At 46.9% G+C, this 22,485-nt stretch overlaps 1 protein-coding gene across 7 annotated transcripts in view; it reads left to right on the forward strand.

Annotated features, from left to right (window-relative positions):
- The window catches only part of ELMO1 (engulfment and cell motility 1), a 376,252-nt gene that overhangs the window by 234,274 nt on the left and 119,493 nt on the right, over window positions 1-22,485 (forward strand). For all 7 annotated transcript variants that reach the window (XM_043975135.1, XM_043975136.1, XM_043975137.1 and 4 more), the window contains one exon: window positions 22,317-22,453. In XM_043975135.1, the coding sequence (XP_043831070.1) occupies window positions 22,317-22,453 (137 nt within the window). The remainder of the gene's footprint in view (window positions 1-22,316; window positions 22,454-22,485) is intronic.

The raw sequence follows: 22,485 nt of genomic DNA on the forward strand, positions 1-22,485 counted from the left end.
GACAGGGAGGTCAGCTCGAGGCGTCCCAAGGTTTGCTCTTCCTTGGCCCTCTGGGTGTCCCCTCCCTCTCCCCAATTTAGGACAGATCCATCCTAGTCCCATTCATAAGACTTGCTTTTTTTGTGGACCCTGACACCATTTTCTAATTCAGGCTATTCTACTTCCAGGCAAAATATGCCTTTAAAGTATTTTAAATCCCCAGCATCTTTTATGTGCAGCTTATTTTCCTCCAATTTCCCCGCTGAGACATTCTTTGGTGACGTTTACCTCTGTGGACACAAGATGCCCTGCCGGGAAATCACACACATTGATTTTCCCTGGAATCCTTTGCTGGTGAGAACTAAGGCTTGCAATGAGTTTCATCTCCTTGTGCTGTTGGGCTGAGCAGGAGAATTTCTAAGCAGCTTAACTTTCATTTCTAATGGGGAAAAGATCAGAGCTCCTGTTGGGGAGCTGGCTCATTATTTGGGGTGCTAAGAATGCTGTTTTCTCTCTTTCTTTAGCCAGGTTTTTGTTTGTCTTCTTGTGTAAGAATCTTTGTAGTGAGGGTCATCAAAATATTCTGGAAAATTAAACCTCTGGGGAAACACAGAAGTGGCTATTGTTGGTGTGCATTTGGTGAGAGTCTGTTTCCAGGGTTCATAAGAGTCACCAAAAGTATTTAAGGTAGAATCAGGCCAAGAAGCATTTATTAGGCACCTACTGTGTGCCTGGCCAAGTGCTGGGGTGAGAGTGTGACATGTGAGGTCACCGTGCAAGAGGTCACCTTGGAGGCTGCCTCAGGCTATTCCCCCTCAAAAGTAACAAGAGGAACAGAATCCCACAGAGTCCCAACAGAAAAAGAAAAGCTACCAAAGGATGAAGCCAAAGAAGATCTGTGACCCCATGGAATAGAGATGTGGCCCTGGAGAGCCCTGGCATGGGGAAGGAGGAGGATGTGCCCAAGCAGCTGGAGATGCACCACATGTGAGGCACAATAAAGTGCAGGGAATGAGATTAGCGGGATATAGACACGCTCAAGAAATGGAAGGAAGAAATGAGATCAGCCCAAAACAAAAAAAAAAAAAAACAACCTTCTGAGAGAAATGGCCAAGAGGACTGAGCCAACTGAGGAAGTTCAGGAGGTTATGGCAAAGCACAGCAGTGTACCAAGTAGCGCAGAGGAGAAGGAAATATTGATGGAAGCAGCTGAGAAAAAAAGGAATTGCATGAAGAAAAGAGAGGGGACAACTCACTCAAAAGACACTGAGAAAATGATCTCTTTGGGTAGCTCTCTGCTAGTCAGTTTGAGAACTTGAAAGGACAGAGCAATGAAGGAATATTTAGAGAAATGAAAAAGAATCATTCTGACAGCAAGAGATGAGTGATCTAAACAGAGCAGCTTCTCAAGGAGAAATCAGCAGAATCCCATAGATAAGGTGCTGGGATCAGACAGATTCCTGAGGCAGCTTTTCTGAACCTTCAAAAAGAGAATTGTGCTATCGTGAAATCCCTGTGTCTCTGGGACTGCTTCTCAGTACAAAGAAACATGGCACGAAGGGTACAGAGTTGCACATCTATTATATACATTCATACATATACATAAATGTGGTTGACTGTACGGAAAACTTGTTTTCCCCCCAGGGAGGAGAATGTTTTCCTCCATATCTCTGCCTTCTGGCTTCCTTGGATTTCTTCAAGCCCCAGTTGAAATGTTATTTCTGCAAAAAGCCCTCCTTGATCCCCTTCATGCTGCTGGCTTCCCTCAGAGGTCGCCTCCCATTTATACCATAGATAACTTTTATGCTTATGGTGATTTCTGTGTTTCCTCCCTCCATTAGGTTGTGAACTTCTTTAGGTCAGGGAATGAGTTTATTTATTTCTTTTTAAAGAGTTTTTCTTATTTTTTAAAAAATAGTTTGTATTTTCTGTTTCTTGTATCACCGTGATATCCCATTTAGACTTCCCCTTCTCCAAGAGCCATCCCATGTGACAAACAGTACATTTTTGCTTTCTTTTTCATTATCTGTGCTTGGCATAGTGTCTGGCACATATTAAGTGATCAATAAATTCTTCTGAAAGAGGCATTGGGCTCTAGGGTACAGAACCAGAAGCAATAGCCACCATATTGGGAGATCTTCCTGAATCTTGGAATTTGCTGATATCTCTGTGCAAAGGCTGCCCAGCCATGGGTCAGAAATGTTCTAGAAGGGCCCCCTTGTCATCTTCAGGTTAAGCTGGGGGGTGGGGTGGTATCTCTGAGCTCTTTTTCAAATCAGGGAGTCCCTGAAGCTTTTTGTTTTTGTTTTTAAGTGAGGCAATTGGGGTTAAGTGACTTGCCCAGGGTCACACAGCTAGTGTCAAGTGTCTGAGGCTAGATTTTAACTCAGGTCCTCCTGAATCCAGGGCCGCTGCTCTACCCGCTGTGCCACCTAGCTGCCCCTGCCATTTAAGCTTCTAAGGCCATTAGCTGTCTTTTTGCATTTATTTTTCTGGAGACCAGCCCTGAATTCTGAAGGGACACGTTCCCTTGTGTGCCACAGCAAAGTATGTTGGGAGCCAGTCTTGAACTAGAGGGAATTCTTTAAATAGTTTATTCAAGTTTTGTGATTTCTCCCTCATGACTTGGGGAAGGGGAGGTCATTTAAAAATCAAGCAGAAGGTCAAGTTAATAGCTGCTCCGCCCCCACCCCCACCCCATAGTTTGTATTCATTGGTTGGTAGTTGCTGACATTTTTGCAGTTACTTCTTGCTAATCAGTGAGGTCTGAGGGGTTTTCCTCACCCTTGCTATCTTCCCTTCCTCCAGGTACCGTGTAAATCCGTCCTCCAGTGTCCTCACCATTACATTGGTCCCATCACAGTGATTTAGTCCAAGTGCTTTTCCCATCATGCTTGGTCTCTTGGTCTACTCACTCACTATGAATCTCAGGGAATATGATTCCAGAGTCCAAGTACATGGTTCTGTGGTCTCGATGGACAAAGAAAATATTGTATTTTTTGCATTGTCTTAATTTTTGCAAATATTTTCATTTTCTTTGTCTCTGTTTGCTTCCATCCTTGAATGCCCCAGAGATTCCTCTGCCTCGTTGGCCATCTTGCCAAACGTTCTTGAAACTGGGTTTGAGCTCTACTTATTGTCTTCTTTCTGAGATGCTGTTGCTCATGCCCCTAACGTAACCTCCTTTGTAAGATTTTCATGGATGAGCTTTTATTCTAACCCAGTGTTGCCCTTGGCAGCCGTCTGTGTGGCCAGCAGGTCAGTCCTGGCATTTATTTATCCCTGCCTTAGGTTTCTGGATGAGATTAGGATTGTTGCTATCAATGTCCTTTCCGTGGGCTCTTCCGATTTTTGACTTTCAGCACCTTGTGTAGGCAATTCAGGGTTAACTCTCTTTTGTATGCCATGTCTTTCCCTCATTACTATTCTCCCCTCTTGTTTATTATCAATTTCAATCTTCATTTCAATGAATCGATGATCTGACTATGCACAAATAGATGACTCAGGGACAACTTCCACATCAGAAATCTCTTCCTTCCTATGAACAAGTCATCAGTTTCATTCTTTTGTAATGTTGTTTGCTGCTCAGCATGTCATCTACGAGTGTGTATGTGTGTGTGTTGTATCAATATGTGCATATGTGTCTGCATATATAAATATCAATAAAAACACACGTGTATCAATATGGTCTAACCCCACATAGGAGAATGAAAGCCTCTTGAGGACAAGGTCATGGGCTGCTTTTTTAAATCAGCCTTGTATCCCCAGGACCTTGCCGACTGCTTGCTTATATAAAGCTTTTGATCAGCTAAAACCCGCAGATATTTTTTTTTCACATCCACTCCCACAGAGAGAGCTTTTTTCCTCCCCCACCCTCGCCTCCTGCAGTAGATTTTCTGAAACTAAATGCGAGTCTTTACATCAATCCCTGTTAAATTTCCTCTGGTTGGTTTCAGCCATCGTTCAGGTCTGCTGAAATCATTTTCCATCTTGATGCTCTTATACATGAGATTATCTATTCCTTCCAGCCTCGTGGCATTTCTAAATGTGATAAGCCAGCCTTCCATGACTGCAGCCGAGGCCAGGAGAGAAACGTTAACCGGATAGAGCTGAGGGGATAGCACATCCTGGGGCGTGGCGTGCCTTGGCTAGGGACCTCTGTCCTGGTGAATGCCGGGAGATGTGCTTAGAGAGGACAACAGAAGCCACGGGAGCTGGCAAGATCACCCAGGGTGAGAGCATAGAGAGAGGACCCAGGCTAGAGACTGGCGACGTGCTGTCCCCAACACCAGTCCAGTGCCAAGCACGTTGTAGGTACTTAACAAGAGGTTGTTGGATGAACTGAATTGAGACATGCTTTTCAGGTGTGTGTGTGGAGGGGGGTATACTAAGTCACCAAAGGAGTCCAGAGAAGAGCATTCGGACAAGGAAGAGAAGGACCAGCGGAGGAGAAAGCCTCTGGAAAGGGTGGGCACTGGTGAGAAAAGATGCCCGGTGGTGAGTGGAGAGTGAGGACTGGAAACGAGGCTGGAGCCCCGCAGAATGGGGAGGCTGGCCCCAACCACTGCAGAATGAGAGAAGCAGAGCCAAAAGGCTGCAGAAATGTGGATGGAAAGTTCAGAAGACGGAAGCCGGACTTGGAGTCACAGAAAACTCCGCGGAGGTCAGTCCTGGAGAACAGGCACCGTGGGCGCCTCCGCGCTCCCAGGGTCCGGTCGAGTGCCTGGCCCTCGGAGGCTGCTGGCTGGGTCGCGCCGGCCCCCCCCCCCCCCCAGCGACGCTCATCAGATGCAGCCCGACAGCTGCCGGCCTCGGAGCACAGGGGAGGGCGTCACACATCTGCATTTCAGGCACATCCTTGGTTTTCTCTGCAAACTCGGCAGAGCATCTGCCTCCCTGCTGAAGGCAGTCGTTGTTCTTCAAGGAGAATGGCAGTTTTGTGTCCCTGGATCGGGGAGAGGATGGAAGGTCTGACTGGGGGAGTTTTGTCCCGGGGGCGGGGCGGCACCCGCCATTCTTCGGGCGTGGTCTAGACCTGGGATTTCACCAGTAAAAGGAAATCCCCTCCACTGATGTTGGCCCCAACTCTTCTCCTCTTTGTCCTCTTAGAGAGTTGGCTAGGGACTCTGAGGAGTTAAGTGACTTGGCCCAGGTCCTCCAGTCAATCTACATCAGCACTTGAACCCAGGTCCAACTTTCTTCTTGGCTGCTCTTCTCTGTTCCTGTGCTATGCTTACTCCAGTGGTGCCAGATGACATCTTTTATAAGTAAGGATGATGATGGTGACAGTGAAGCAACTGCTAAGGCTCTAGCTTTTAAAAAAGGCACTTTATCGATATTACCTCATTCCATCCTCACTACCACCTGACAGGCAGCTGTAATTATTATCCCCATTTGACACATAAAGAAACTGAGGCAGACAGGTTAAGTGATTTGTCCAGGGTGATACCAAATCGAGATTTTAACTCAGATCTCTCTGACTTTAGGAGGCCCACTCTCCCACCTATCTCCCCCAAGTAGCTCATTTGACTCTCAGGATAACTCTATCATTTAGGCACTGCTATTATTTCCATGATGCAGATACAGAAAAGTTTTTGATTTACTTAGGGCTTTGTAACTAGCAACTGTTGGAAGCAGGATTTGAACCCAGGTCCTCCAGTCAAGCACCCTATCTATTCTGCCCCACTGCTTCTCACGCCTCAGGAGAAGGCAGGGTCCCAGCAAGCACACTGCTGGGCACCTGAGGATGGGCTCAGCTCTGGGTCGGCTTCTTTCTGCTGTCTTTTGCTGGGGAGGGGATGGGGGGCCCTGACCATCACCAAGGCACTCAGTCCATCCTGCTACCTGTCAAGCACTAGTCCTGATTATGTGCCCAGAGTGAGAACAAATCCAGATGCTGCCGCCCCAATCATTTCCCAAGGTCCTGCTCTTCCTTCAGGTTTCTGGGGGACAGCCACGTTAGCGGATGCTTCTCGGCCTCCTCTTGGTGTCTTGGCCAATGCCTCTTCCAGCTGTTCCTTGTTTGCTTAGTTTCAGATTTTGCTGCCACAGCCATGAGCCACTGCTTGAGGGGAAAGCTCTGTGCAGCCCCTGGCCTCCTCATCCTTTGCCCTGCTTCCCTCTGCCATCTGACAGCAGCCCACAGTCCACGTTCACCGACATTTCCAATTTCTGTCCCTGCTAGGTAGAGGGAAATGAGAGGGACGCCAAGTGAAGGGAAAGGCTTCAGTGTTTGCCCTTTACTCCCCAGCCAGTATACTTATGCTGAGTCGGTGTTGATTCTGAGGCTGTGTTCACCAATTTCTGTAGCCTCATATGAGCCCCTGACTGCAGCCATGGCCTATGGCATCACTCAGAAGAGACGCACACTCCCAGGGAAGAAGGTCCTGCCCTCCAGGGTCGCCTTCCTTCCCTGTTTACTCCTGTCCTGGGGTGAGGAGGGGCATGAGCACCCCAAAGTGATGTCAAGATGAGGCCCGACTGCCAGCATCCATGGGGACCCGCCCTCGAAGAGACCAAACCTTATTGGGTCTTCAATCATTCTGTCTCTGTTCCAAGTGCTCATTAATCTCTCCCCTGTCCCGGAATCACCATCTAAAATCTGTCTCTGGAGGTGGGACAGGTAATTATTTATATCCCAGACAGACCTGAAGTGTGATGGCTTCTCAATATGTCATGGCTTGGGCTAGTTTCCATTCCAAGCAGGTAGAATGTGGTTGAGTCTTAGAGGCTGTCGTGTGCCTTGTGTTCCACTGGTCAATGGGGGGACACTTATCTGCAGTCCCCACCTTGCCCTCTCTGGTAGCCAGTGGATGATGTGTCCTGAGCGGGTGGGGGGTACTTCTTGTTTATTTCTTCATGACTGTTACTGGAGTCCAGAAACGGCTGGCGCCATCTCCCATTTCCCCCACAGTTTCTTTGCTTATGGACCCAACAGAATAATTTCTTTTCAGTGCCAGTTTTAGCCTTGGCTTGAAACGCCGAGGTTCCTATCCAGAATCTGAATTCCTCAGAATTTCTGCTTAGTTTTCCCTTTTGGTTGATTCTGTCATGGAAGGATGCACACATAACCCTTGTGGGTTGTGTGGCAGAAGGTACGAGGTAGTTTCTGTTCCCTTTTCCCTTCTCTTCTGGAGGAGAAAAAGCTGAATTCCACCTAGGCATTGCAAGTTCCCACCTTCTCTCTGCCATCCTTTCTCTCCTAGGGAGATGGAGGTTTAATCGGCCACACCCTGTTAGAGCAGTCGGCCCATCCTTAGCTTGTCATTGTTGTTCAGTCGTTTCGGTCGTGTCTGACTCTTCGTGACCTCATTTGGGATTTTCTTGGCAAAGATATAGGAGCAGTTTGTTGTTTCCTTCTCCAGCTCAATTTACAGATGAGGAAACTGAGACAAACACGGTGAAGTGACTTGCCCAGGGTCACACAGCTAGTCAGTGTCTGAGGCCAGATTGGAACTCAGAAAGATGAGTAGTCCTGACTCCAGGCTCGTGCTCTAAGCACTGTGCCATCTAGTTGCCTTCCATACTTGCCTTAGGAGAAATAAAGTGACTCTTGGTCCATGGGGTTCCATTCTCTGCAGTTGTGTGGGCTTTATAACAGACGCAAAATTATTAAGGAATCACTGTAGCTCAGAGCCCCCAGTGAGGAAAATCCCTAGCATTCAGAAAGAGGCTTGGCTCTCAGCCCTAATTCAACATTTGTGTATTTCCAGCCCACTCCTGGCTTCTTTACATATGAGGAAACACCAGGAATCAGGAAAATGCTTTAGGAAAAGAAGCCAGAAGAGTATATTATAGCTGCTGTTAGTGGATAGGCCTGGGAAGGGGAAATTGGGAAAGAGCAAACCTTTCAGATCCTCCCTCAGACCTGGAAGAGACAATCACCACCCACAGCTTCAGCCTGAGTCCTCTGTTTCAGAACCCAAGGGCCCCAATGGTCAGCTTGGTGTCTCCCTGATCCGCCACGACCCAGCTGTTCTCTGCTTCTTCCTTTGCCCCTCAGCTCATGAATTACCTTCCACCACAAAACCCACAGGGGTTACCTGTGCATCATTCTACCACAGGATAGATATCTGAGGAAAATATTCAGAAAAAAAAAAAAGGCTGATGTGAAAACGTTCAGGGGGACTGGGGAAGCAGCTTCCCTGCCTCGGCTCTGAAGAGCTAAGGCGAATTCCCGGCTCTGCCACTTACTATCTTCCATGTAGGACCTCGGCCCTTCCCTTCCCTTGTCTGGGACTCGGTTTTTGCATCTGTGAGTGAGCAGCTTAGAATAGATCACCCCCAAGTTGTCTCCCAGCTCTAAACTGGGCAGAGGTCTCAGAGCCAGTCATCAGACTGTCTTGGGGGCCACTCTCCCTCCTCATCCCCGAAGGCCCCTCATGTACATGTGCATGTGTGTGCAGGAGGGGTGTGTGTGTGTGTGTGGTGGGGAGTCGAGGATGCCAGAGAGCCCTGCAGAGAAACACAGTGATGTTCACAGGCTTCTCTGCTGATTTTGTTTTTGTTTTTGTTTTTGTGGGACAGTTGGGGTTAAGTGACTTTCCCAGGGTCACACAGCTAGCAAGTGTTAAGTGTCTGAGGTCGGATTTGAACTCAGGTCCTCCTGAATCCAAGGCTGGTGCTCTATCCACTGCACCACCTAGCTGCCCCAGTTGATTTTGTTTTAATAGAGCAAATTTGGGGTTTGTGGAAAGGGCTGAAGTCCCTGAATGAGTCTTACATTTGGGGGATAAAGAACATTTTGCTGACTCCTGCAAAGATTAGCCTGAGAAGAATGTGAAATCGCTGAGGCAGGGGATACTGTGGTTTGATTCATAAAAACATTTTTGGAATTCAAGTGAAATGAGAAGCCACATGCTATGGATAGGGGATAGGTGGTTGTTGTTCAGTCACATCTGACTCTCCGTGACCCCATTTGGGGGGTTTTTGATAGAGATACTGTAGTGGCTTACTATTTCCTTCTCCAGCTCATTTTACAGATAAGGAAACTGAGCCAAACTGCTTAAAGTGACTTGCTCAGGGTCACATAGCTGGTAAGTGTCTGAGACTGGATTTGAACTCCTGACTCTGGGCGTAACACTCTATCCACTGAACCACCCAGCCTCCCCGGGGTATAGGACATTCTACTGTCCTTGGCTCAGATGCTACCCCAGACACATTGTGACCTTTCCCAAAGGTCAACACTTTGTGACCCTAACCCTCTTTGTGCCTCACTTTCCTTATCTGTAGAATGAAGGGCTTGGTATAGATTGAGCTTTTTTGTGGGATGGGCCTCTCTGACAGTCTGATAAAGCCTGTGGACTCTAGTCCGATAATGTTTTAAGTGCAAAAAAAGAAAATCCACAGGATTACAAAAGAAAGCAATGATTGAAAATAGCTATCTCCATATTAAAAAGATCACTGCTCTAGTTGATCTCTTAGGTTGATTGGGCTTTCAGGAGACCCAGCCACCACAGGCAGAATCCAGGGCCTTGGCCCAAGCACCGCCAAGTGCTGAGGCTCCGGGCTCTCTGTGTTCTCTGCTCTGGCCGGGCTAAAGCTACAGAGCCGGGTTCTCACAGGGCCCTGGTTGGTCCCCAGCGCCTATTGATCCATAAACTTAGTAGCTCAGGTGTCACCTGATCTTTCCCCTACTGCTGCCAGCAGCAGCCGTAGGTTTCTGGAGAGCAAATAGCCGGGGTCTGTACTCCTGGGACCCTCTGCCCTGGGATGCTAACGTCCACTTGGACCCGCCATTAGTGCAGCTTCCATTCCCATGACCTCTCTCTCCATTTGCCCTCAGTTACCCAGAAGGGAGACATGGCCTGGTACTCACACTGCCTGAATGTGAGCGATCCTGGTCTCGAACCCTGCACTTCTCTCTCTGTTCATGACCTGCTGCTGTCTCCTGCTTCCTTTCTCTGGCTAAAACTGTTCTTCACCCTCAGTTTGGCCCCCACCGCCCCCCAGCTCTCCCAGCCCATCACCCGTGCTCTGACCTTCTCTACCTCACAATCATGATCCTATGGTTGGCCAGTTCAAAGAGCCTTTGCGGCCCACACCTTTCACACCTTGCCTGCTGTCCAGCCTGGCTCACCCTCCCCTCCTCGCCTGTCTCTTCTTTTTAAAATTTTTTAAATTTCTATTTATTTATTTGTTCATTCATTCATTCATTCGTTCGTTCGTTCATTTATTCATTTGTTTGTTTATCCATTCATTCATTCATTTCTTTACTTACTTATGGGGCAGTGAGGGTTAAGTAACTTGCCCAGGGTCGCACAGCTAGTAAGTGTCAAGTGTCTGAGGCCAGACTCAGGTACTCCTGAATCCAGGGCCGGTGCTCTATCCACTGCACCACTTAGCTGCCCCTCACCTGCCTCTTCTAAGCTATTGGACCAATGTCCATTCAGCAAGGCTTTCTCTATTCTTCATGGTACCTCCCCAAGTAACACCCTCAACTCTGGGCTTGCAATGTTCTGATACCTGGCCAGGAGACCTGGGTGCTGGTGAAAAGTTATGACTTGTAGTATCAGGCTAAGCAGGAAGAAGAAGATATTCAGATACAGAGACAGAGGCAGGACTTGAATTTCTAGTGACCGTTGGTTCAGAAAAGCAGCAAAATCCAAGGAAATGTGTTATTCTAATTGGTCACACTAACAAGACACAGGAATGCATGAGAATAAGCTCGCCCTCATCATTGAGGAACCTCTGCTCTGACGAGATCTAGGTGATATGCAGTACAGACAATTACAACAGATATCAATGCTAGATGTTACAGACAATTACCTGTAGTTAAGCAGCATCTGTTCACACAGAAGCCAGAGCTTGGGAGCTGTCCTCAGACAGGAATGGTTAGTTACAATTGCCCTCTCCCAGCCAACCTCCAGTCAGGGGAAGGCTTCAAACCACAGAAGAATCACTGAGGCTCATTACTCACTAACATCGAATTGTTGGCATCTGTATCACAAGGTCAAGGTTGCCACGTGAGTGAGGGGAGTTAGGAGCCCTGGACAAGCTCGGTAACTTCGGTTCCATGGAGTTCATATCCTTTGACCATTTCTCAATTGGGGAATGACTTGCATTCTTATAAATTTGTTTTAATTCCCTAGAAATGAGACCTCTATCAAAAACACTGGCTGTAAAAATTGTTTCCCAGCTTTCTGCCTCCCTTCTAATCTTGGCTGCATTGCTTCTGTTTGTACAAAAAGTTTTACTTTAATGTAATCAAAATCATCCATTTTGCATTTCATAATATTCTCTGTCTCTTGTTTGATCATAAATTCTTCTCCTCTCCATAGATCTGAGAGGTAAACTATTTCTTCCTCTCCTAATTTGCCTATGGCATCACCCTTTATGTCTAAACTATGTAACCCATTTTGACCTTATTTTGGTATAAGGTGTAAGATGTTGGTCTATGCCTAGTTTCTGCCATACTGTCTTCCAGTTTTCCCAGCAATTTTTGTCAAATACTGAATTCTTATCCCAGAAGCTGGAGTCTTTGGGTTTATCAAACAGTAGATTACTATGGTCATTTACTACAGTGTCTCCTGTGCCAACCTATTCCATTGATCCACCATTTTTAGGGCAATGAGGGTTAAGTGACTTGCCCAGGGTCACACAGCTAATGTCAAGTACCTGAAGCTGGATTTGAACTCAGGTCCTCCTGAATCCAAGGCCAGTGCTTTATCCACTGTGCCACCTAGCTGCCTCCTACCACTCTATTTCTTAGCCAGTACCAAATAGTTTTGATGACTGCTGCTTTATAGTATAGCTTCAGATTTGGTATGACTAGCCCACCTTCCTGCACATTTTTTTTCCATTCAAGTCTTCTTCTGTTACACTAACCCCTATTGGTAACATTTTGAAAACTGAAATGCAGGGAAGGCACGTTCACCTCATGTGCTGGGCACTTAGAGGGCGCCCATCCCTCTCCTGAACTGCCATCCTTGCTGGTATCAGGTGTCATGCATGTTCGGGTTCCTGGCAAAAAGGCCACAGAACCGTGCAAAGTGCTCTGTCTTAAGGCGAGAGGGAAGTGTGGTTATTCGTTCTTCCTGTTACCATTGTTATTGTCATGACCAGCTCGTTCCCATCCATACTCATGCACTTCCTTAGCACTTTCTTCCTCTTGGGTCCTTGTATTTATTGGAGTAAGAAATGGTGCTCAGACCAGCTGCCATCTTACAGTTGCACCCAGTGACCTCTTGTGCAGGCAGGTGAGATGATGGCTTTGGTAATTGAAGGAAAATGACTAGGATACAGGCTCATCATCCTTGAACCTAACAAAGGCCTCATTGGCCAATCACAGGGAGCATGGGTTTGCCTGACCATGAAGGGAAAATAGATTTTGGCCATTAGCGAGTAGAATTAATTCTTTGTTCTTTATGTTAAAGTGAGATTTTAAAGGCACCAGTTACTAAGACGCACTCACTGTTGTGAGCGTCATGGAATCTTGTTAGAAAAACCTCTCTTCAGCCCCTGCACCAGGTAGCTTCATGCATTTTAACCATAGGAACCGACCAGAGAACAGAGTCATTCATTGTACTTGTGTTCCCAACCTCCAGCACAAGCAGTTTGGCTCAGTTGTTTTTCATCGTTCCCTACTCTTCATGACCCCATTTGGGGGTTTCTGGGCAGAGATACTGGAGTGGTTGGCCATTTCCTTCTTCAGCTCATTTTAGAGATGAGGGAACTGAGACAAACAGGGTGAAGTGACTTGTCCAGGGCCACACATCTGGTGTCTGAGGCTAGATTTGAACCCGGGTCTTCCTGGCCCCATGACCTGGAGCTCTATCCTCTGCATCATCTGACACATAGTAGGTGCTTAATAAATGCTTATTGTTTAATTGATTTTCCTCTTGGAAAAAAAATACACTTCAATTTTAAATCTGTGAAGGGAGGACATTTTCTTCAGTGCCTGGGCATTTCCTGTGCCTTATTTACAGATACTCTCATCCATTTAAAAGTCCATTAATTTTGTATCTGAGCCAAAAATTGGTGTATAACCTATAATAAATTAATGTTTTATTTTCCCAAATGGAGCTCCAAGACCATCTTGCCTCTAACTAACCCTATGAAGTTGGCACACTACTGGGCATGTCAGCAGTTAGCTTCCTCCTCAGTGAGATGAGGATTGGAGCAGCTGTTCTCTCGGGCCTCTTGGGGAGTCACATGTCTGCAGTTCTAGGGTTCTAAGGCCCAGATCCAGAACATTTGATTTTGTACTTGCAGGAATAATTGGGAGTTAACATTCTGGCCTTGGTTATATCCCTGGGAGATTCCATTTTAAAAGGGTGTGATGCGATCCAAACTTGACAAAGAACTTGTCTAGAAGCCAGGAACACCTGTGGCTGGAGCCTGTGCCTCTGAGTAGCAGCAGCAGCCTGGGACAGGCTCTCTGTAGTCACCTGAGAGAAAGACGACAAGGACTTGCACTGGGGCATCTGCCTTCTCCCCAGACCAGCCCACCCCAGGGCTCTCTCCCCTCAGGATCCTCCTTTACAAACCATGAAGTTGCTGACCTCCTCAAGGGGATGCTCCCTCTGATGATGCAGATTGTAAGCCACCCCATCTCTTCTAATGCGGCGATCTTTCCTCTCCTCCTGTAATCTACCCTTGGACCTTTGCTTTGTCCTTGGGCTTCGTGGGGACCGGCGTGGCCTTCAGACTGCCCAGCCTGGATCCCTCAGTCTTGCTCATGCTTGTTTTGATCCTCCATTGACTGCTTACATAGGGTCCAGTAGCTTGGAGTCCCGTAGTCCAAGAAGGCACAGCACACGCAGCTGGCACTCTGCCCCACTCAGACCACATCTGGAGTTCTGGGCACCACATTTTAGGAAAGAGACTGGAATGGAACAGTCAGAGCATGGCTGAGGCTGGGGATGAGGATGATGAAGGGCTGCATGTTCAGGCCACAGAGGGACAGTTTGGAGGCCTAGAGAAGAGAAGGCTTAGATGGGGGAGATGGAGGAAGACATGAGAACCACCTCTGAGTATGTAGGGGGCATCCCCTGGAAGAGAGGTGACACTTGTTCTGGGGGACCCTTTATGGGAAAAATAGAAACAGTGACTGGCAGCCTTTAGGCTTCACGTAAAGAGAATTCTGCTACTGCTCAGAGGCGTCCGAGGGGATGGGCTCGCTGGAGAAGTGCGAGGTCCCCTTCCTTGGAGGCTTTGGGGCAGAGGCCAGAGAATTGGTTGTCTGGTGTTTGGGAGTGAGATCTCTTGAGTTGAACCAGACGATCACTGAGGTTCCATCCAGCTCTCACCTTCTCTAACTTGGATGTACTCGTGAATTGTCGCCATTGCTGTAGAAAACGCCAGTATTGACGTGCTTCTGTTTCTGCTGCTGTGGGTTAGGGTGAGAATGCTGACGACTAAATCAGCGTCAATAGCCGGACTAAAATCAATGAGCCTTCCGGCCATCTTGCCCCTTTCCCACCATTCTGCCGTTATCACTGAGGAGGCTGAAGGCGCTGCCCCGACAAAGGCCCGTTCTGGAGTTTTCTTTCATCCAGCCAAGCACTTCCTCACCGAAGGACCCAATGACATTCCAGTAAAGACACTGCCTGCACTTCTCAGCTAGGCTGGCCCTCCCTCCCAAGGCAGTCTGTCACAAGGACCATCCTGGGAGCCTTTCCAACTTGATAGACTCACTACAGCTAGAGTGACTATAATTCTTTGAGCTTGGAGCTTCAGAGCACAAAAGAGAAGGGAAGTCAAGTGTTTTTCCTATTGTTATAATCGTGATTCATATTTTTTCCTACTCCCACCACTCCTGCTTTCACTCACCCCACTTATCAAACTAGAATGGGGAAATGGAACAGTCTGGTGGGCACAGTTAAAGTTCTGAACATTCAAAGCAGTTCATTGTCTTGTCACTTTTCTTCTTTATTTCTAAATGGACCGTTGGGTATGATTTCTTTGGTGAGCAGCTTTAAAAGATGAGATGATGAAGTCATTCTTGGATGGAGTTGGTTGGCAACCACTGGTTTTCTCTTTTTCACTGGTTGCTATAGTCTCCTGCCTGTAACATCTGAGTTTTAGAAAGGCCTTGAGGATCTCCCCTGGACTGTGACTCAACCAGGCCAGGGTCAGGGGACATGACCCTTAGAGGGTCTGTCAGAGACCCCATAGCTGCCTTTATTATTCTCAGATTTTCTTGAGTCATCATATTTCTTGGGCACCAATGTACACTTCTTGGGGACCTCTTAAATGGGTTTTGGCTCATATTTTTTAAAAGTATTATTGTAAAAAATTATCAATAAAAACAAGTTTATCAATATGTGAAAAAACAATACAGAGGCTTGAATAAGACCCTTCTTCATTGAATGGGAGAGACCTGAACTTAGGCTGGAAAAGTTAAGTAAAAAAATGACGTAATAAAAGGGACACTCTACTTTTCAACTCCTGTTGTTTTCTCTTAATCTAGGTAAAACATAATGAAAACATGTATAAAGAAGAAAAAGAAAGAAACTGACCTTCTGGGATATACAATTTTCTCTTTAAGGGGCGAATATATGTGTATATAAACACACATACATATATAATTTAACGGAGTAACAAAATGACTAAAACGGGCTTTTAAAAGCATAATCAGTATTTTTCTCTGCTACAGCAGGCACTTCCCTACACTTGATGCTACCAAGTACCTTCCCCTCAAAGCTTTTTATTGATTGTTAAGAGCGCAGAGGGATGTACCCATACCTTTGTCTCTGTGTCTCCATTGGTTGTGTGTGTGACCAGAGTTTTGTTGCCAATCTGTGCTGGTTCTGCAGGCCTTGTTGCAGTCATTGTACATCTCTGCATTCTGGCTCTGCTCTCTTCTCCCTTCCTCACTTGACATAATGCTTCTCATCTTCCCAGAATTCCATGCTTTTCTCATCCATGCCGGGGCATGGCATGTTCCTTCACACTCATTCCGCCATTCTCATCATTGGGCATATTTTCTTTCCACCTTTTTTTGTGGACACAGATCATGCAGCTATGAATATCATTGCACATCTGGGAGTTTTTTCCTCCTTGTTCTCAACACCCCCCAGCGGCATTTACTCAGTCAGGATCGGAATATCTGACCCTGTTAGCACCTTCTTCCTCCTAATTCTCAGTATTTTCCAGGATGTTCCAGTGAATCCTCCTCTCCACCAGTGGTGAATGCCTTCCCTGTCTTCCCACAGCCCATCTGACAATGAACCCTGTCATCTTTTCTATGTAGATCAGATGGACCCCAGGGCCATTTGTCTTCCTCTTAGAATCACTTTGTCTATGTCTTTTCCAGGAATTGTTGGTAGCTTAGTTTCCTTTGAAATCTACTGATTCATCTTTTTTTTTTAAAAACCAATTTAATCATTAATGATTCATTGCTAATGGCTAAAAAATAAGACACTGCCTTTGGGCTCTACCAGGAGGGAGACAATCTAATGTGCTTCTGAGTCCAGTAAGAACAGACACACAGAACAGACCAAAGATAACCCGGCCGCGTGGGCAGTAGGCAGTAAGCAGAAGGCGGCTGCAGAAAGCAGTGAGTCATTTTAGTGGAAAATGGGGCCTGAAGAGACCTGGTTCCTGGGCAGTCCAAGGGAACCCCGCCAGGCATCCAGCAGCCTGGCTTAGAAGGAGGAGAGGTCTAGAAATGAGACACTGTTTTATGTCTTTGCAAGGTCCAGAGCCCAGAAACGATGCGGAGACAGAGCCTCAGTCTTCTCGAGGGCTCCGAGGTGGAGCCACAACCAGAAACTGCCTGAGACAAGCTGTAGTAGCAGCTGAGGGTGGGTACAGTGGGGGACAGAGTGCCGAACCAGAGGTGAAGAAGAGCAGAGTTCACATCCCTCCGCACACACTTCCTAGCTCTGTGACCTTTGGCAAGTCTCTTCTACCTCAGCCTCAGTTTCCTCACCTGTAAATACATTTGAAAATTATAGTGCCTACCTCCCAAGGGTTTTATAGGGATCAAAAGAGATAATATATGTAATGTGCTTTGCAAACCTTAAGACATCGTATAAATATTAGTTATTATAGTTGTCGATATTTCGATGGCAGGAGGTCACTTTCTCTGCCATGCAATTAATTATTTGGGGATAAATCTCTCAGAGCCTTTAATGGACAGGAAAGGGGTGGGGACAGGAGCACTTAGGGAGGGACCGGAGTCAGCCTCTTTCTCTGATCGAGATATAGGAGGAGGGAGATAATGCCGGGAACTCTCCTCTTGAGCTTTGCCCTTGAGTTGCCCATAAAGGAATTCAAAGGGACCTTCAAAAATGGGTTGAAGGGGCAGCTAGGTTGGGCAGTGGATAAAGTACCGGCCCTGGATTCAGGAGGACCCGAGTTCAAATCTGACCTCAGACAAAAAAAAAAAAGTGGGTTGAAGAGCAGAGATGGTGGAGTAAAGGCCGGGACCCAGCTGAACTGTTCCAACATTCTTCTCCAAACATCTTTAAAATAACTCCTCAATCCAATTTTTGAGCCGCAGAGCCAGCAAAAGGTCAAAGGAAGACATTTTTCCAGCCTAAGACAACTTCAGAGGTTTGCAGGAGGGGTCTATAGCACCAGGGTGGGCACAGGCCCTGGGCATGGCAGGAGTTTAAACGGTGAGCCTTTGAGGCAGGGGCAGCAGCTTTGGGAGCTCTCAGCCCAGAGATGCAAGGGGGTCAGACAACTGCTCAGACAGAGATCCCAGGTGACCCTTTGCTGGCAATGGGTACGGCTGACAGTGATTGGCATGTCTGTTGCTCATAAGCAGTTCTGGGTCACAGTACCAGCATGGAGGGGAGTGTGGGGGGGGCGGAGTTGATCACAAGGGACCAGGGGCACCGGTCTCAGTTCCAGTGCCAAGAGAAATGCTGGCACTTGCGGCTGCAGGAGAACAGGGGACCTGGTCACAATTCCAGGGCAGAGAGGAGCACTAGTACTTGTGGCTATAGTTGGAGGGAGCAGGGGTAAAGAGCAGGACACAGACCAGGAGAACAGTGACCACTCCACTCCATGATCACACCACTTTGGAAGCACCAAAACTTGCAGGCCCCCAGAACTAGCTCTGAAGCTTGGGACGGTGATTTCTCACCCCTAGGGGAGCAGAGCTGAACTTTGTGAACAAAGTGAAGAAATAGCCTGGGAAAATGAGCAAACAACAACAACAACAAAAAGAACTTGATCATAAAAATCTATTACATTGGCAGAGAAGACCAAGACATAAATTCAGAGGAAAACCATGTGAAAATAGCTGCAAGCAAAGCCTCAAAAAATTGTTAATTGGTTCCAAGGCCAACAAGAATTCCTAAAAGAATTTAAGAGAGTAATAGAAGGAAAATTGGGGAAAGAAATGAGAGCGATTCAAGAAGATTATGAAAAGAGATTTATCAGCTTGGTAAAAGAGGCACAAGAAATTACTGAAGAAAGTAACACCTTAAAATGCTTCAGATGAAGTAAAAAAGGCAAGAGTAGCTATCATGATCTCAAAGTGAAAGCAAAAAAGAGACCCAATTAAAAGAGATAATCATGAAAACTACATTTTTGCTAAAAGGTACCATAGACAATGAAGTAATAACAAAAATATCTCTGATAAAATATCTGATAAAGGCCTCAGTTCTCAAATAAATAGGGACCTGAGTCAAATTTATAAAAATAAAAGCCATTCCTTAATTAATAAATGGTCAAAGGATATGAAGAGGCAGAAGAAGAAATCAAAGCTATCTGTGGTCATTTTAAAATGTTTTAAATCACTGTTGATAAGAGGAAGGCAAATTAAAACAACTCAGAGATGCCACTTCATACTCATCAGAAAAGACAAATGCTGGAGGGAATGAGGGAAATAGGTATATTAGTGAATTATTGGTGGAGTAGTGAACAGATCCAACCATTCTGGAGAAGAATCTGGAACTATGCCCAAAGAGGTATAAAACCCTTTGAACCAGCGACTAGCTCTATATTCTAAAGAGTTTTTCAAAAGAAGGAAAAGGGCCTATTTGTACAAAAATATTTATAGTGGCTCTTTTGGGGGCGGCTAAGAGTTGGAAATCAAAGGGATGCCCATCAATTGGGGAATGGCTAAATAAGTTGTGGCACATCATTGTGATAGAATACTATTGTGCTATAAGAAATGACCAGGGGGATGATTTCAGGGGGAAAAAACCACAAATAAATAAAAACATGAACTGATGCAAAGTGAAGTGAGCAGAAACAGGAGCTTATTGTGCACAGTAACAGCAACATTGTGTGATGACGATCAAGTGGGAAAGACTCGGCCACTATGATCAGTATGATGACCCAAGACAATGCCAAAGGACTCATGATGAAAAAATGCTCTCCACCTCTAGAGAGCACTGATGAATGCTGGATACAGATTGAAGTAGAACTTTCTTGCCTTTTTTTTTTTTTGGCAATATGGCTAATATGAAAATATTTTGCTTTATTTACATGTAAAACTGATATGTTGTTTGCCTTTTCATTGGGTAGGGAAGAGTTGGAGAGAGAAAGTCTGAAACTCATAATTTAAAAAGGATACAAATAAGTAAATATCTTTTAAAAGAAGTAAAAAAAAGAAAGTAAATGTGAGAAGAGAGGGAGAAAAACAACAGGTTTCCAGTCTTCTGAGTCCCCACCCAAAGACCTGGGACTCTTGCTTGTGACGGTGGCCTTGAGAATGGAGCACCTTACCTCCCCTGCTGTTATCCCTGGCTTGTCCTTCAGGTGTCTTGTCTAGGCAGCCCCCTACTCAGTGCTAGGCACACAGATCACCCTTAGTCCCTTTGCCAGCCTTCCTTTATGGCAGCCTTCCCACAGACAGAGCAAGATACTTAACTGTGTTCCTGCTGAACCAGTAAAAAAAGGCTGTAATCCTGTAATTAATACCAGGCCTTCTGATGGTAATAGGATTTTAAGGGCTTTTCCTAGGGTCTTATAAATTTGGTGTTTATGGAAGTGTGACTGACAGCCCTGTGCCCACAGCAGCACAAGGGCTGCTCGCCTAGAGCTCTGGGACCTCTAAATGTGTGTGTGTGTGTGTGTGTGTGTGTGTGTGTGTGTGTGTTGCAGGTCAGCAGTTCTGAATCCCCCTCCCCTCCCCATGGTGGCCGCCTGCCTGAAATCATCAGCAGGGTCTTTTCGTCAGTGATTGAAGATGCGAACAAGATGGATGAGAAGCTGGGGCGGAAGCCATCGTCCTCCATGTTATTATTAGTGCTTCCTCCTCTTCCTCTTCATCACCATGGCTTGTCCTTGTCTGGTGCCTTTCAGCCAAACCCCTTTTGTGGGTGTCACTTCTCTGGATCCTCCTAGAAACGCTGTGTCAGGCAGGGCTGGCTTTGTGCCCTCCCACCCCCACTTTTGGAGGCTACAAATGGTGGAGCTGAAGGGACCTTAGGAGTCATTTAGCTGAACCCCATCCTTTGTTAGAGGAGAAAACTGAGACTCAGGACATCCATACTCAACTTGGGGCTCAGCTCGGGACAAAGGCTGCTCACCCAGCATAACAGCATCATAAAAATGCACCATGTTGGGTAGCCAAGGTGGGGGGGGGCCACCATGGGGCAATTTAGTGTATTGAAAGAGCCTTAGATTTGGGGGTCATAGGAGCCAGCTTTGCCACTTATTCCCTTGTGATCTTGGGAACTCCCTGAAGGTGTCGGGCCTCGGTTTCCTTTTGGGAAGGGGGAAATGAGGGAAACCTCTCTCCACTGAATCCTGTTATTGTCTCTGCCTTTGACGTCCCCTGTTGCAGTCTTCAGGTATACTCTCCCAACCCTTTGGTCTCTTCAGAAGTCAGTGTCTGTGGAACCAGCCACGTTGGTATTGTTAGGTTGAGGGGCTGATTCTTTAAGGGCCCTGAGGCTGTTGTATTCATACATGTGTAATTCAGGAGTGAAAGGAGATAGCATTCATCTGAAATTCATTCATTCCTTGGGCCAGCACTTATGATGTGTCTGTGCTATGGGAGGCCCATGCTGAGCACCCGGCATGGGAAAATTCTGCACTTGAGAAGTGAACAGAACCAGCATGGCCCCACACTGCTTCAGGTGGACAAGTAATTAGTAAATGCCTACTAGGTGACAAGTACGGCTTGAGGCGCTGTGGCAAAAACAGTCCCCGCCCCCCAAGCTTTATCTCCCTCCAATCCTTCATCTGTTCAGTTGGGAAGGGATAGGGTTGGACTCGCCAGCTTCAGAGTCCTTGCCAGGTGTAGACTTGGAAGCATGCTACAGGGCATGTAGGTGTGGGAGGGAGGTGACGTGGAGAATGACACATGAAGAAACAAGGAAACAACCTAGAGACAAGGTGAGCTGAGGATGCTCAAAGGCTGAACGGGCAGAGACCTGAGGCAGGGAGACCAATGAAGAGATTCTTCCAGTAGTCCAGAGAAGGGGTGCTGTGGTCCTGAGGAGGCTGGGTGTAAGAGCAGAGGGTTGAGGAAAGATGCATGAAAGGTTGACAGCAGCTTGAGTAGGTGGGACCGGGATGGGGTTTGGCTGGGAGGGAGGAGAGGGGCACGATTAAAGAGGAGACAAGTGGTTGTCCTGGATGCAGTTTCTGGATGTCTGTTAGCTGGGTATGGAGAATAAATGGTTAATGTTATCAGATGGCTAATGAGAACAGTGTCATCCTCCCCCCCTTCCCTACTACCTCCCCCCAACTGCCAACTCAGGGACAGAAAGAGGAGGAAAATGGGGGAGAAATAATTAAGGAGGCCATTTGCAAAAGTATAATTAATTATACAACAGGGAAAACCAGTCATTTAGCTAAAATAGGGGGGAGCTGGTGATGATGGAAGGGATCCGCCCAAGAGGGTAGCTGTCTCTGTCTCTGAGACATTAAAGCTTCAGGATTATTAAAAAAGGCAGATGGGGCCGAAAAGGGAGTGTGGGCTTGTTAAAATGGATGGAGGCCCCCAGGATAACCATGAGCCACACGTTAATTTTCAAGGCTTTGCTGCCTCTCGGTGCCCATAAGCTCAGGAAGAAGTTGGCAGCAATGGTGTTGGTCTAATGCTGTGCCTAAATTAACTCTCAGGAGTCAACTCCGAGGGGGTGGGAGGATGGTGGAAGTGGAAATCCTTGGACTGCATCTTCCTGCACCGAGCATCTTGTTCAGCTGCAGCTAAGGAAGGTACAAGCCATGCCTGAGGTCCTCGGTTAGCCGCCTTGTATCTTCTTTGGGGGAATGTAAGCTCCTTCAGGGCAGAGGCTGGCAGTTGTAAGAGTTTAACCAATGGTTGACAGGTGGATGGATGGTCCATGAGCTTGTTCTCCTGGCCCTGACTCCACAGAGAGCCTCTGGATGCTGTGGCGGAGCCTGCACTGGGCGCTTTGTCCTCTCTGCCCTGGGGTCTCACCTGGCTCTTTCCTCTCTCCACTCTCTCTCCACAGCCAGTGAAACCTGCAACGACTTTCACCCCATGTTCTTCACCCATGACCGCTCCTTTGAGGAATTCTTTTGCATCTGCATCCAGCTGCTGAACAAGACATGGAAGGAGATGAGAGCAACTTCAGAAGACTTCAACAAGGCAAGGATGAGGGGTGGGCGGGGAAAGAGCCG

The sequence above is a fragment of the Dromiciops gliroides genome, chromosome 1 (genome assembly GCF_019393635.1).
Source record: "Dromiciops gliroides isolate mDroGli1 chromosome 1, mDroGli1.pri, whole genome shotgun sequence".
NCBI classification, from domain to species: Eukaryota; Metazoa; Chordata; class Mammalia; order Microbiotheria; family Microbiotheriidae; genus Dromiciops; species Dromiciops gliroides.